This window comes from Martes martes (assembly GCF_963455335.1).
Source record: "Martes martes genome assembly, chromosome: 14".
In the NCBI taxonomy this organism is placed as follows: Eukaryota; Metazoa; Chordata; class Mammalia; order Carnivora; family Mustelidae; genus Martes; species Martes martes.
Window position 1 is genome coordinate 42,923,850 of NC_137902.1, and position 15,266 is coordinate 42,939,115.

At 42.3% G+C, this 15,266-nt stretch overlaps 1 protein-coding gene across 1 annotated transcript in view; it reads left to right on the forward strand.

Annotated features, from left to right (window-relative positions):
- Window positions 1–15,266, forward strand: part of GRID1 (glutamate ionotropic receptor delta type subunit 1) — a gene marked incomplete at its 5' end in the record, with an annotated part of 686,402 nt that overhangs the window by 452,225 nt on the left and 218,911 nt on the right. The window contains one exon of the mRNA XM_080823657.1: window positions 15,075–15,245. Within this exon, the coding sequence (XP_080679783.1) occupies window positions 15,075–15,245 (171 nt within the window). The remainder of the gene's footprint in view (window positions 1–15,074; window positions 15,246–15,266) is intronic.

Genomic DNA, 15,266 nt, shown 5'->3' on the forward strand with positions numbered 1-15,266 from the left:
CATGGAAACATTAGGCTTTGCCTAGGTTTCCCCTTCCTCTGCTGCAAACTGGAAAGTCTATAAAGTTAAGTTCATGCTTACTTCACTTATTTCTTTTCTCTTAGGTATCACTTCTCAGCTATGCCTGTTGTCTAATACCTGAAAACTGCCCTTTCGTATGTCTTGTTTTTTAAGGGGAATGGTTATTTCAGTCCCTATGAGTCCATCATGGTCAGAATTTATACAGTTAATTACCATGCTCTATATCTTCTGCTCCTCTGAATTTATATTCTCAGATCTCTACACTTGAGTCTACACAACTGGATCCAGTTCAAATATAAGGGCTTTGATATGATAAACATGAAGCTATGAACTTCAGAGCCTTCCACTTCAGTCTCTGGGTCATGTAATTTTATTTTAACATCCTGTTTGGAAATTTTAAAAATAATATTTCAGGATTTTAAATTATAATGCAATTAAAAATTATAATTTTCTACCAGTTCCTTGGGTTTTAAAAAACCATAAAGTGTTAATGTGAAACATAAGGTCTCATTTTGCTAGTGGTCGGGATAGTTGTGCACAAATAAAAGCGGATTTAAATATTCTCCTGAAACAAATAGGTATTGCAAACAAAATAATTAAAGTGGTTTGTAGCAAGCAAGCAAATGAGTGCCGTGAAGGATCAGCTGCTATGATATTTATTTTTCTGTTTGAATATCTGCCTGGGAGTAAGCTGCAAATTGAAGCCCTGATCAGCTTTAAAAAATTTAACAGCAGAATGAAGAGCATTGGCTTTATGTTACAGAATTATTTAGGTCAGAATTTCAAATATTAAAATTTTTGAGGTTCACCTTTTTTTGGGTGTGGAATTCTGAAGAACTCCATGTGCCCTTCGCTCCCTTCCTCTCTTCCCCTCTCTTTTCCTTCTTCACTCCTTTCTTGTTCTCTACCCTATTTTGTTCATAAGTATTTACCAGGCCTGGTGCTCAATAGTAGAAAGATAAGAGAATATAAGAAACCTACGCTTGCCCTCAAGGAGCTGGTTCTGGTTCCAAGCCCAGCGTAGATGGAGCAATGGATTACACCTGCAGTTTCTTTCTGGTTGTACAAGGAACAGAGAATTTCAGTGCCCCCAGATTTGAATCAGGGTTGTGGATATATAATAAAGGGCTAGAGGATCCTTAGGGATGTTGGATCCGAGTAAATGGAATTACCTTATTCAGCTCTCGAGACCCCTTTTTCAGGTGAGTTCTGTAGTGTCCTACTGGGCTCATAAGGTTGCATGAAGGGCCACTTTTCTGACCGTGACTGTAGAGCCTTGTTACCTGGACCAGTCTTCCTCAGACTCTGCCCTGAGTCTTTGAACTGTGTACACCCTACACTACTGCCTTTCCCTCCAGGTGGCAGACAAAGCTATGTTTAGCTTGTCCCTACAGTTATTAGTGCTTTTAAAACTCAGGCCCAGACCTGCAGAAGAATATATTTCCGGTCCAACTTAGAGCATATTTCAGGTTTATCACATCTGGATGTGGGGGGGGGGGGGGTAGGTTAGCTATCACTGACCCACTTCTGGGAACTGCTTTGACCTACCTTGGATGTTCAGAGACCTTGGAATGAAGGAAAACTACCTGAGTGGAGGGGCATGACATAGGGTTGTGGGAATTCAGAACTTGCAAGCTTGCTGGGAGCAGGAAGGCCAGAGAAGATGGGGCAAGGAAAAGAGGGAGGGAAGAAGAGTGAGATCCAAGAGAGGGAGTAGAAATGGAAAAGGAGAAAGTGAACGTAAAAGATAAGGAAGAAAGGAGAGGAGAGAAGGAGAGTGTAAATCCCGCTGACAGCCCACTCCAGCCCAGCCGTCATCCATAAATAACTCACAGCTGGAGGAACTTCACCGACGTCTCCCGTAAATGCTGGGGACATGTGTGGGTCCCCTGGCTCATTGGAAGACAGATGTCCACCTTGTGCTCATGGTCAAATATAATAGAATAAAATGTGATGAAATAAAAGTTCAATTAAATGAAATGGAATAAAAGAGCCACTAAATATGCAAAACCCCAGGGGACTTGTTTGGGCTTTCTGGGCGAGATAGCAGATTCTCCTGTAAGGCAGCAGGCCTGGAGAGGGCCTGAGGGGACATCTGTTTTACCCTGTGGTCATGGCCAGGTGCGGGTCTTTAGGAAATAGGGCCAGCTGCTCACTGCTAGCTGGTCTGACTGGGCCACTCGGGGGAATGGACTGTGATGGAGGAGGTGGGGACAGCTCTGCCACCTGTACCATGGGCAGTTCTGGGTAAAAAGGGCAGGCAGAATGCTGGCTTTACTGTGAGCAGAACCCATTTGTGTCACTTATAAAAATGAAGGAAACCATGCCAATTTTCAATTAGTGGGCCATTTTATTTAATGATAGGATGGTTGAGTCCTGGTTTGATGTCTTGGCAGGGAGTCAAGTATACCACGGGGTCTCTTGGAGATGAGGAACAGGGAAGAGCTACATGCAGATTGAGATGGTCTGCTGTGAGCTCCCTTAGGGCTGTGCGTTAGCCATGGTGTGGAAAAGGGCAGAAAGAAGGCTGCTCTGGCTTGCCCTGAGGCCAGGCTATGGCCAACGTTTTGCTGGACCTCAAAGGATGTATGAAGAGCTTTAGCTTCTGAGTTAGAAGGATAAGGAGCGCTCACCGCAAGGCTCTGTATGGACACATTGAATCCCATTGCATTAAAGTCACTGAAACAGTCAAAACCCTGGGAAGTACTGTTACCCAATTACAGATGACACTTAAAAGAATTAAGTGCCTTGTCCAGGTTATGCAGCCAGGAAGAGAAGCCAGGACTGGAACCCAAACCCACTGGATTCCAGATCCTATAAGCTCTTCATTTTACTGCATAATACCCTAGACCAGTGCTTCTGAAATTTGAGTGTGCCTACTGGTCAAAATGCAGATTCCAATTAGATAGGACTGGCGGGAAGCCTGAGATTCTGCATTTTTTAACAAACTCAGAGGTGATGCTGATGCTGTTGGCCCATGGACCACACTCTGGGGAGCAAAGGCATCCTCTATGGCAATTTCCTACATCCCAGGTAAAACAGGGAGACTCATGCATACCCCATGAGCTTCTAGGGGGTGATGAATGAGACAGGTGTCTGATCAGAACCACCACTCAGAAAGTGCCTTCCTGGGACATGGGGGTGGCTCGATCGGTTAAGCAGCTGCCTTTGGCTCGGGTCATGATCTCAGGGTCCTGGGACTGTCGAGCCTGCTTCTCCTCTGCCTGCAGGTTCCCTGGCTTGTGCTCTCTCTCCCTGACAAATAAATAAAATCTTTAAAAAGAAAAAAGAAAGAAAGAAAGTGCCTTCCTGCCACCTTTTCTGTCCTGCAGTTGTAACCAGCACCAAGCTTTGACAGCTTCCTCCCACGCTCTCTTTCTCACTGGGATGTCCTGGTCTCTGTGGAGCCTTGGCTTTCCATAGGGATCCGAATGCAGCAGATATTCTAATGAGTCTGTTGACTTTGTTGGGAGGAAATCTTCCATCACAACTTTATTGAATCCTCCTTTTTTCTCTCAGTCCAGGCTTGTCTGTGAAGTTTCCTTACTATCATCAACTTTAGATTAGTGGAACCATGGTTGTTAGAAGGGAAATAAACTTTATTATTTCTCCAGAGATGGAATAATGCTGGTATCACATAGATGTTTGATAGATCTAGGCCTTTGTAAAGAATAAAAGGAAATGACTAATAATGTGATTACACAGCCCTATATGAGTTTAGAGCTCCATATAAATGTTTAATAATATTTTCCCCTGATATCAGAAGGTTCCGAAATTTTACTGAAGTCTTAAAAATCAGACAGAAACTTACTTGTGCATGAGTTTTGCATTGGATTTGCCAAAGTATATATTTAGAAAAAGGAGATCCTTACCATGTTAATTGCTGTTTTGAAGATTTCTCCTTGTTATGAAAATTTATCCTCTCTGCTGCTCAAACAGACATGGAGTAAGACTTCTGCAGTGATTCTCTCTATTTTAGACAAAAATTTCCAAGAGGCATGGAAGCTATAGGGCATGCCATCACAAACCCCTACATGTCCACTGTTCAAACTTTGCCATATTTGAGATCTCAATTTTTAAGAGGCTGGCCATCTCAGATATAATTGAAGTCTGTTTTGTACCTGCTTACATTAAGTCCCATTAAATTCTGTGTCAGCCAGATTTTTTTTTGTCTTTTTGTTTTTTTACTACAAGTAACAGAAAAATATGAACCCAGTTTCCTTCAGTGATCTGAGGCTTTATCATCTCACCTTAGAGAAGGCTCAGAGGTAGGCCATGAGGTCATAGGGCAGGGTGATGTAGCCGCTAACTGGTTTCCTCCGGGATCCTTGGTCTATCTGTTGTGTTCTGTGTGCTCAGACTGCCATCAAATGGAAGTTCCCCCATGTCTCAAGCCTCCAGAGGCAGAAAGTGCTGTGTTTTCTTGGTGGTCATCTTAGGACTGAGCAAACCTTCTCAGAATTCCTCTAGGAGAACCCCTTCACATCTCAACGAACAGAAATAGAGTTGTGAACCTTCTCCTCGAACTGCCTAGGGTAGTAGGACCACCCAGGTTGGCTTCGACCAAGCAGGATGCACCTGTGGTTCTGGGTCCAGGGAGCACCTCCCACCACCTCAAAATCCCAAGGTGGAAGGAAGGGCACCTGTTCACATAGCATAGAAGAGGAGGGGTAAGACTGTCAGCAAATCGGTTTGCCAGCCCCCTCTATTTCCACAGTGGCAGCCACTGTCCTGAAGCTGGTGTATGTCCTCCACATCTCTTTTTACTGTTGCACAGATCTCTACTATACATGTCCTGTATTCGAGGTCTCAAGAGAATCAGGTGTCTGTTTTCCTTACCTCTAGTATCTGCGGGGTAGAGGTAATAATGCAGTACTATAGGTATATCCAGTGATTTTCATAGCTGCATAGGAGTACCTCACACAAATCCCATTGCCTCTGGTTGTACTTTTTTTGTCATTGTTATTACCTCAGAGGCCAGAGTGGAAGTGAGGAAGAAGCAGCTGAGTGGGACAGACACGACAACTCATGTGTCTCCCAGTTATCCTGTTGACGGTGTCCTCATTATTTTCATTCATCTCATGGTTAGAGATAAGCAGAACTTTTAAAACCATTACTAGATTCAGTATTGGTTGTTTGTCAGCTTTTTGGGGTCAAAGGCTTCTTGGAAAATCGAATACAGCTCACAGGCTTTCTCTACAGGCAAATGCACACATACTTAAATACTTAACATTTTTTTGGAATGGTGAGCCCCCCTTGAAGCCCGCTAGAAGCCCTAGCTGAAGACACACATTGCTTCTGAATGGAGGCAATCAGGTCTTATTCTGTTCCTTATTGTGCTCTCTAAGAAGGACAGTTTGGCTTTCAACCAGGGGATCAAGTAACACCTGAGAGGATGGGAGGATTGGCTTTTCTTTAGAATTTGTCTGACTTTTCTTTAGTCTTAGCTCTCTGTACATGGAGATTCGTAGAGGTTTCCTGATAATTTATCTGACTCAAAATGAAGATGCTCTAAGTTTCAGTGTGCATGTTCAGTACAAAATTAGATGGAGTGAGCATTTTTATTATTCGGTCTCACATTTTATTTCTTTCATAGAAATCTTCCTTTAAGAATGCTACAAGGCACAAGAGTCTCCTGCCGCCCTCTGCTCCCTGTCCCAATGACTAGAAGAATGGATGTTCCCTGGGAATTCTATCCCTGTTTTCTTCTCTACTTGTTTTAGTTGTTACAATATTTTTGTTATCAAACTATAAGTATTTCTTACATTGAGAAAGGATTCAGTGATACCTTGCCATCACTCTGTTCCAGTCTCATCAGTCAACATGTGCTCTAGGTTCTGCATTTCGGCTCTATCTAAAGATGATCCATTTGCAACAACCCCAGTCTAAGATGCCATCATCTTTCACAGAGATGATCTTTTGAGTGAGCAATATTGATGAGAGAGGATTTATGGGGAGAAGCTATTAGATTGTAGGAGGGCAAAGTAATAGAATATCTCAGGGGGGATATTTCTGGAGTAAGAGACGAAATAATTTGGAACCTGTAGAATGTTTACCTTTGTGGACACACAACTGGGAGATAACTGAAGAATACAATTGGGATTTGACCAAATGGAGAAGGCTGTACATACTTCTCTTGGGCCCCTCAGAAATAGCCTTCCTTCTGATATTAATGACAATGAACTTAGGGAAAAGCAGTCAGATGAAACAAATAGAAATTGTAGCACGATAACTGAGGTTTAGTTAGTCACACAGCCAAAAAACATGAGGAGTTTGGGAGATAGGTGTGTGTCCTAGGAAAATAATGGGGTCATATGCTAAAGGAAGAACATTCTAAATAAGAGGATTAATAGTATGTCTTTATGGAGGAATAATTAGTCTGGATGACACTCCCAAATGGAAAAGAACTAAAAACCTGGGTATGGTATACTTTAAAAATACTTTTAAATGGGTCACTTAGCAGTCAAAAGCAATGTCCACAGAAGCCAGATATAAAGTGAAAATTGAAACTTTGGGAAGTATGTGAGGTTCCAATTTAGTTTTTGCCTTGAATCTATTGACCAAACTGTAGAAACCTTGAGCTTTTATTCTTCTGTCTTTGTGGGGACCAATCAGATGTGAGGCTTAATGAGAGATTTTTGTCATAAAGCTAGAAACTTAGATTCTCGGTATAAAGGTTAACTAGAAATGAACTCACTGTGCAGAAGGGAATAGCAAGAAAAATGTTCTATCTTGATCTGGAGTTGCATGGAGGGGGTAGGTTTTCTTGAGAATTGATGAGGCCCTGAAGGTTTATGACCCAAGTCATACTACCTGTGGTGCCTAATGAAGCTCAGACGAAAGTTTAATATTAACTTCTGGGGTTATAGATTGGTAATGCTCCTAGTAGGTTGTAGAAGCGAGCACAAATATTCCCTGAAGTAATACAAATTTGAGTCAGACTTTAAGGGACTCATAAGGAAGTTCTGAGGGAAATAAGATTATACACAAGAAAGGGAGAGGAAGGAAGGAAAGAAGGAAAGGTAAAAGGGAAAGAAAGAGGGAAAGAGGGAAAGAGGAATGGAAGGAGGAAGGAAGGAAGGAAAGAAGGAAACAAACCACCATGACTGAGAGCTGGGGGTGGGGGGCAGGGGGGACAGTTTAATCAGATCTGAAATGAACTGGAGATATTAGAATTATCTGACATAGACAATTAAATAAGCATGCTTAGATATGTTAAAAAAGAGAAGGAGATGCTGGAAAATATAAGCAAGGAATAAAAGCTGTCTAAAAATGAAGCAAATTTGAGAAATAAATAGCTTCAGGCAATTAAAAACCTAATCATTGAAGTTAAAAAATTTAAAGGATAATTTAACTATCAAAGTGGACACATATAGAGAGAGAATTGTGACCGGGAAAATGTGAAGAGATTATTTAGAAGGCAACCCAGAGATACAAAGGGATGGAAAATATGAAAGGGAGGTGATGGCACATGGAAGAGAGGATAACACTGAACTTCTAGAAGGAAATAGGAGATGATGGGGAAGAAATAATATGAAAGGATAGTATGTTCTAGAATTCTCTGAAATATTGAAAGAAACCAAACCCCAGATCTAGGAGGACTAAGGATAAAAATAAAAATAAAAAATCTATACTGAGAGACCTCTTTTAGCATGATACTGCAGAACGCCAAAGGCAAAGAAAAATCTAGAGAGCATCCAGGGAACAAACACAGGTCTTCTTCAAAGAAATGGCAGTTAAACAGATTCCTAATACCTGGAGTTCGTGGGCTGCATAGTAGCACCCAAAGATACCCAAGGCCTAATCCCTGGAACCTGGGTTAACTTATGTGGCAGAAGAGATTTTGCCTAAGTGATTAAGGTAATGATCTTGAGGTGGGGAGATTATCTTGGGTTATCTGGGTGGGCTCTAAATCCAATTTCAAGTGTTCTTATAAAAGGAGGCAAAGAAAGATTGAAGAGAAGAGAAGGCAATATGGTCACAGGGGAAGAGCTTAGAGTGATGTGACTGTAATTATGCCAAGATAGACTGGCAGCCACCAGAAGATATGAGAGGCAAGGAACCGTCTCCCTTAGAGCCTCTGGAAGGAGTGCATCCCTGCCAACATCCGGTTCCAGCCTAGGGAGACTGACTCTGGACTTCTGGCCTTCAGAACCAGGACAGAATACAGTTCTGTTGTTCTATGCCACGGAATCTGTGGTAATTTGTTATTGCAGCCAGAGGAAACTGACAGAGGGGACAAAATGGAAGCCAGAAGACAGTGTCATAGAAAATTTAGTGTGCTAAGAGAAACTAGTTGTCAACGTAGACTTTTATCTTTCAAGAGTAAGCTTAAAAAAGACACTTTCTAGCACACCAAAACTAAGTGTATCACTCGCAGAATGACATTAAAGGAAATTCTAAATGATATACCTCAGGAGTGCATGTGAAAGGTATGAGTTCAGAAAAGAATGCCTAACAAATACACTGATAAGTATTGGTTAAATGGAAAGATATTAACTCCACAAAGTATTAGGACTTTTATGTCATAAGAAGGCCTAAAGAAAAATAGAACTAAAATACTGGATATTGTTATCACATTAGTTGGGATGATGGTAATTAGAAATAAATGCTGGATGGGCGCCTAGGTGGCTCAGTGGGTTAAGCCTCTGCCTTTAGCTCGGGTCATGATCTCAGGGTCCTGGAATCAAGCCCCACATCGGGCTCTCTGCACAGTGGGGAGCCTGCTTCCCTTCCTCTCTCTCTGCCTGCCTCTCTACCTACTTGTGATCTCTGTCTGTCAAATAAATAAATAAAATCTTAAAAAAAAAAAGAAAGAAATGCTGGAGAAGACAGTAGGAATATGGATTAACTTCATGCTTTGTTTCATATCCATTTTAAAGTATCTGAGATAACCAAGAGAAGAATAATGTAAACAATATAACTTCCAAAAGAGGGTAAAATAATGAAAATAGGAAGAAAAGTCATTCCAAAGGGAAGTAATAAAGAAGAAAAAGGAAACAGGAAGCTATGTTATAGAAACAATATGATAGAAATCAATGTAAGTGTAGGTAATCATAGCCCAATATAAATAGATTGAGATTTCTACTAAAAAGTCAAAGATGGACATAAAAACTATGCGAGTGTATTTTGCTTCTAATAGTCTCCAACTAAAGTGTGAGACAGAGAAAGATGGATGGCAAAGAGGCAGAAGAAGTTAGAGCAGGCAGCTAGTAACCAAAATAAAGCTAGTGTCACTGCATTAATATTGGACACAATACAGTGGGAGGCAAGATGAATTACTAGAAATAAGGGGGATATCTAAATAATGGTAAAAGATTCAATTCAGCAAGGAGTTATAGTCTTCCACATGTGTGTAACTAATAAAACACTGAAAATATGTTTTTTGAATTTTTGAAAATATCGGCTGAATTCAGACAGAAATAGACTAATTCCTAATCTCATGGACCTAAAAGTAGGCCACTGAAACCTACAACATCGGGATAGTTAATGCACATGAAACATTCATGCAGACTAACCACATGATAAGCCACAAAGTGAAGCTCAATACATTTTAAAGGATTACCTTTATACAATCCATGTTCTCAGGTCACAGTACGTTTAAGTCAGAAATCAATAGGAAGATACTAAGAATACCCTCATGTTAGGAAATTTTTGAAAAATCCGTACTAAATTACGTATGGGTCAAATATAAATCAAAATGGGATTTCTAAAAAGAGTGGTACAATTTATATGTATAACTTGTGGGACAAAGCTAAAGCAATGTTTGGGTGTAGATTTATTGTTTTTACTTTCTTAGAAAAGACAAAAGGTATAAGATTCCACAGCTATGCTTTATACCTAAAAAGCTGGGAAAATAGCTACCTAATAAATCCAAAGACAATAGAAAAATAATAAAGATAAGAGTAAAAATTAATGAAATAGAAAACCATAGAAACTTATAAGAGAGATTCAGTTAAGCCAAAAATTACTTTTTGAAAAGGATTTATGGGCACCTAGGACTGAGTTGGTTGGGTGTCTGAGTCTTGGTTTCAGCTTGGATAGTGGTCTTGGAGTGGTGGTATCAAGCCCTATGTTGGGCTCTGTGCTCTGTGCAGAGTCTGCTTGGGATTCTCTCCCTCCCTCTCCCACTGCGCCTCTCTCCACCCTCCTCTCTCTTCCTCTCTCTCTCAAGTGAATCTTAAAAGAAAGAAAAGATTTATAAAATAAACTTCTAGTATCAAAATAAGAGAGAGGGCACAAATAAATATTGTTAACCGTAGATGAGAGCATGTAGCTTTAGATGCATTAGAGAAAGTGAAGAAGTAGAGAGACATTGTGAAAAATATAGACCAATCAACTGGAAAGTCTGGACAACACAGGTGAATTTTTAGAAGAAAAAAATGACTTTGGGCAAAGAAGGAGAAATAAGCAAAATCCCTATATAAAAAAAAAAGAAATTTAATCAGTAATAAGAATCTTCCTACAAAGAAAACACTAGGTTAGAAGAGTTTATAGGCCAGTTCTACCAAATATTCTAGAGAGTAGAGAAGATACTTATGACATGTGGTGAAGGATTATCTAGAATTTTTTTTAAAAAAGGTCCCACAAATCGATATGCAAGAGACCCAACCCAATAGCAATTGAAGAAAAACACAAATGCAAGAAAGGTAACAGAAATGATTCATATATAGATATATGAAAGATATTTAACTTTATTAAGAATTAGAGAAGTGGAATCAAATCCAATAATGTACCAGTTCCTACTCACCACGTTGACAAATATTAGGAAGTCCTACAATAATGTGCAGGTGCAGGCAAGGGTGTAGGAGCTCTTTTTACTACACATGATCATAAATTGGTATGATCACTTTGGAAATTTGGTATTCCTTCATGTATTTGAACATACTCATATTCTCCTATCGAGGAATTCTAATTCTAGGTATATACCCTAGAGAAATTCTTACACAAGTGTACCAACACGTATGCACAAGAAAAATGTGCACAGAAGCTTTGTAATAGCAAACAAAAACATTCCAATGGGAAGGAACACCAGGGTATGTAAATGGTGGCATAGTCATACAGGGCAATGGGGTACAGTTGTATAAAGAAGTAAACTAAGCAGAACCCCCATCACCTGGACAGATTACAAAAGTGTTAAATGTTCACGAGTATTGAAATTATCTGGGGAGCTCATGGAGAACACAGAGGCTTTGCTTGATAAAGTGGAACGGGGTTAGACCTCTCTATATTTTATCAAGTTCCCAAGGTGATGCAGATGCACAGCAAAGTTTGAGGAACACAACTGCCAACATTTTAGCTTGTACGAAGCTCAACAAAATGTAGAAGACAAAGTTATACATTACTTGGGCTACGCACATAAGTCATAGCGTGATGAAGTTAGCTGCTGGTGAGGAGGAAGGTGTAAGCATTTGGGGAGGAGGCAGCCAACCAAGATGCAGGATATACTTTATTTCTTAGCTTGATAGAAGACCCGCTGATCCTTTTATTATTCATACTTAATGTGATGTTTGTGCCTAAGATCTATTTCACAGTATGAGCTTACAAAGTCATAAAAGCAAGATTTATTTCAAGCCTGTGTGTCCCGGTCGGCATCTGGGTATGACACATTATTGCTGCCACTGCAGAGTCGCTGACTTTAGTGAGGGTAGTGCAGGTCACATGGTGTATACACATTGTCTTTCTTCTGCTGCTCATCAGCAGTGCGCTCTGGAAGGAATAGTCAACTGGGACAAAGGGAGAGTTTGTTCTCCAAATGCGTGGAATAGATTGGCTGCTTGAATTGCCCTCTGCATCCATAGGAAAGCCCAGAAGTTGGATGTCTTCACATGGGTCCAGAGATTGACCTGGTGGGAAGCCTGGAGACAGTGCCTGACAGCAGCAAGCAAGGAGTGCGTGGATCCCTGCATGTAGCCCTGTGACACTGAAGGGACCCAGGGGACCAACAGCATAGGGAACGGCCTGGCACAGAGCTCCTGGAACTGACTGATGATGCAGGGTTGGAATTTTCCAAGGGGAAGGACACATCCCTGGTAGAAGAGGTGACCTTTTTTCATTGCCCCCAAGGGATCTGAGGGAATTGTTTTTGTGGATTCTTAGATTCTGATTGCAACTGTTTCTGTACTGGAGGCTAAGGATGGGCCCAGAAGTGTAGGGATCAGGGAGGACTGCACTGGGAGACAGTGTATGTGCTTTAACCCAGAGTGAGTGAGGGGCGCCTGGGTGGCTCAGTGGGTTAAAGCCTCTGCCTTCAGCTCGGGTCATGATCCCAGGGTCCTGGGATCGAGCCCCGCATCGGGCTCTCTGCTCAGCAGGGAGCCTGCTTCCTCCTCTCTCTCTGCCTGCCTCTCTGCCTACTTGTGATCTCTCTCTCTCTGTCAAATAAATAAATAAATAAAAATATTTAACCCAGAGTGAGTGGATGAGAACTGGGCCACAGGAGACGGGGTATGTAGAGATCCTCACTAATGCAGCTAATGGGTTGGGTTGAGCTGTGCCAAGTTTGCAAGGAGTTCTGGGCAGGCAGAATGGAGAAAGAACAGCATAGGGACCACAGCGGCTGGGCCAGGGCCAAAGCCCACACCCCCCCATACTGTTTAGGTTGTGACTGCCCTTGGCTCCCTATACACTCACCCCAGTTCTACTGCAGGTTGCCGGGAAAGATAATGGCTGTGCTTTCCAGAAAGGTACTGTGCACGCTGTATGTCAGGCTCCCTACAGAGTTCCAGGGTCCTGCTTTGGATGCAGTGGGGAGTGCTTGTGCCACTGACCAGCCAGGAAGTTGAGAATGCAGGAAAGGTTTAATCAAAGAGCATTTATAGTGGCTCTGCCATTAGGAGTAAGTGAGAAAAACAAAAGGTTTGTAACCTCCCCATTTCTTCTCCAAGGTGTGTGGGCTCTCGTGAACCCTCTTGTGCATAGTTCAAATTATGTTCTTCCTGACCTCACAGAATTCCTCTCCCAATACTCTATATTCCTTGTCCAAGGAGAGCTAGCTAGCCCATCCTTGCCCTTTCCCACAGTCCTACTTACTGTTAGATCAGAATGTGATTTCCCTCACCCCACTGGCCTATGCTCAGGGCAGGGCCTCTGTTAGCAGGGCCGCTAAGAGCAGAGCACAAACATCCTGCTCAGCTATGGTCTCTACCGTTGCTCGGGTTCCTGAAGCCTAGCTCGTTCTGGGCGCATTCTGGTAGCCCTTCAGATGCGAACACTTTGCCCTTTCCACATCTCCTGTCTTTTGATCACCTTTCCTTCAACAGTCTTTTGTTTGAAATATAAAGTGTAGTGGTTCTAACCCAGATTCTCTTTATTTTATTTTTATTTTTAATTTTTTTAAGATTACTGCAATTCCACATCTCTGGGAGCTATCTAAAAGGATACAAGTCTTACTCTCTCCCTTTCTCCCAGATCTGCATATGGTTTCAACTGGCCAGTCTTCACGCTCACATCAGGTTCCTAAGATAGTTCCTGGAATAGATACGTTAACAGTTCACCCTTCAACATGTTGTATTCTGGTGTAAGTGATCTGAAAGCCCGGATCACTGATTTCTAATCTTCTTACCTTCATTTATACCAGTTCATCATCTCAAAGCTAAAATGTATCATCTGCAAGGAGGAAGATTTAAAACCTATTTTAAGACATAAGTTATTCACAGTCAAAATCTTGACTTGCAACCAACCACCGATTTAGCCACGTTTGAGAGACGGTAAACAAGCACTTTTCTGAACTTAACTCCTCTTTCTGAACCCTTGATTTTTGTTAGTTTGTATTTTTTGTCGTTGTTGGGTTGCTTCTAGCCTTGAAGCAGTTTGGTTATTGTCTGGCCGTCTGGTCTCTCCCTAAGGCAAGCAGACACAGGCTTTTGTTAAGAAAAACTTATCGTAGCCTGGTAGCCCCGCTTTGTACCTAAACCTTTCCAGGGCTTCTCATTGCCCTTGGCGGAGTATGAGAACCCCGCCCCACCACAGCTCTGTGGCTGCCCCTGACCACTCCTCCTTTCTGCTCGGGAAGCCATGGGTAGGGGTTGGGGGACAGCAGACTTCATGGGCCCTGCTGCCTCTGCTGGAAATCCTGTGCCACAGGATGTCCTTTTGTGTCCTCCCACCCCCCAAGCCTCAGTCTTCAGCAGCACTCCCAGCAACTCAGTTCTGCATTGCCCTGGCCCCACGTAACACTTCTGGAACTTTGCCTAACAAGTTCATCCTTCAGGTTCAGCGTCAGTGCTAATTCCTCATAGAAGCCTCATCCTGGAAGGAGCTCCCTGTGCTCTGCTGCCTTTGCTGTTTCTCTGCTTGCAAACGCTCAGTGAAAATGGGGTAATAATGGGATTTACCTCACAGAACTCCTGCAGTCGTGAGCTCCAAATGAGATAATGTGTGTAGATGTCTACCATGGAAGCAAGATGGGTTTCCTTGGCCCCTAGATTTCCTTATGGCGGCACTTGGCATATTTCCTGCTATGCAGACTGGAAACTTTACTGGGTAGGGTTAGGCCTTACTCATTCAAGGTCGTCTCCCCAGTGCTTAGTACAGAACAAACCACATAGGAGATGCTGGGTAGGTTTTATGCAAGGAATGAGTGGGTTTATTTTCAAAATTTGAAAGACCTTAAGAAAAAAAAAAGCAAATCTAATTGTTAAAGAATTAAGGGAAGCTTAATTTCATTTTGGCCAAATCCAGGTTTGTTTCTCTCAGGTAGATGATAACCCCTAATAGGAAATATAGCTTTGACTTCCAGCGGCTGCCTACTATGACATTTGGCAGGATGGATTCTTCAGAGCTTAACCCCATGGAGGCCAAGGCATGGTGGTTTGGCAGCCACATATCTTTTTCTGGCCTGCAGGAAAACTGTTGAATAATCCTATTTGCATTTTAGGGTTAGCAAGTGTTATTTATAAATAACCAACTAATGAACTGTGTGACGTGGGCCCAAGCCCTTGATCCCTTCAGCACCAGCTGCTGGGGAGGTTGGCCATCGATACCTCCCTAGGGGCCTTTTGCAGACACGGTTGGTGAGTCAACGGTGAGCCTGAGTCTGGTTGTCTTCCTAGGAAATCAGCGACCCGGAGATCCTCGATCTGGTGCACAGCGCCCTTGGCCGGATGACTGTGGTCCGGCAGATTTTCCCATCTGCAAAGGACAACCAGAAATGCATGAGGAACAACCACCGCATCTCCTCCCTGCTCTGTGACCCCCAGGAAGGCTACCTCCAGATGCTGCAGGTCAGTGCTCCCCTCCCGAGC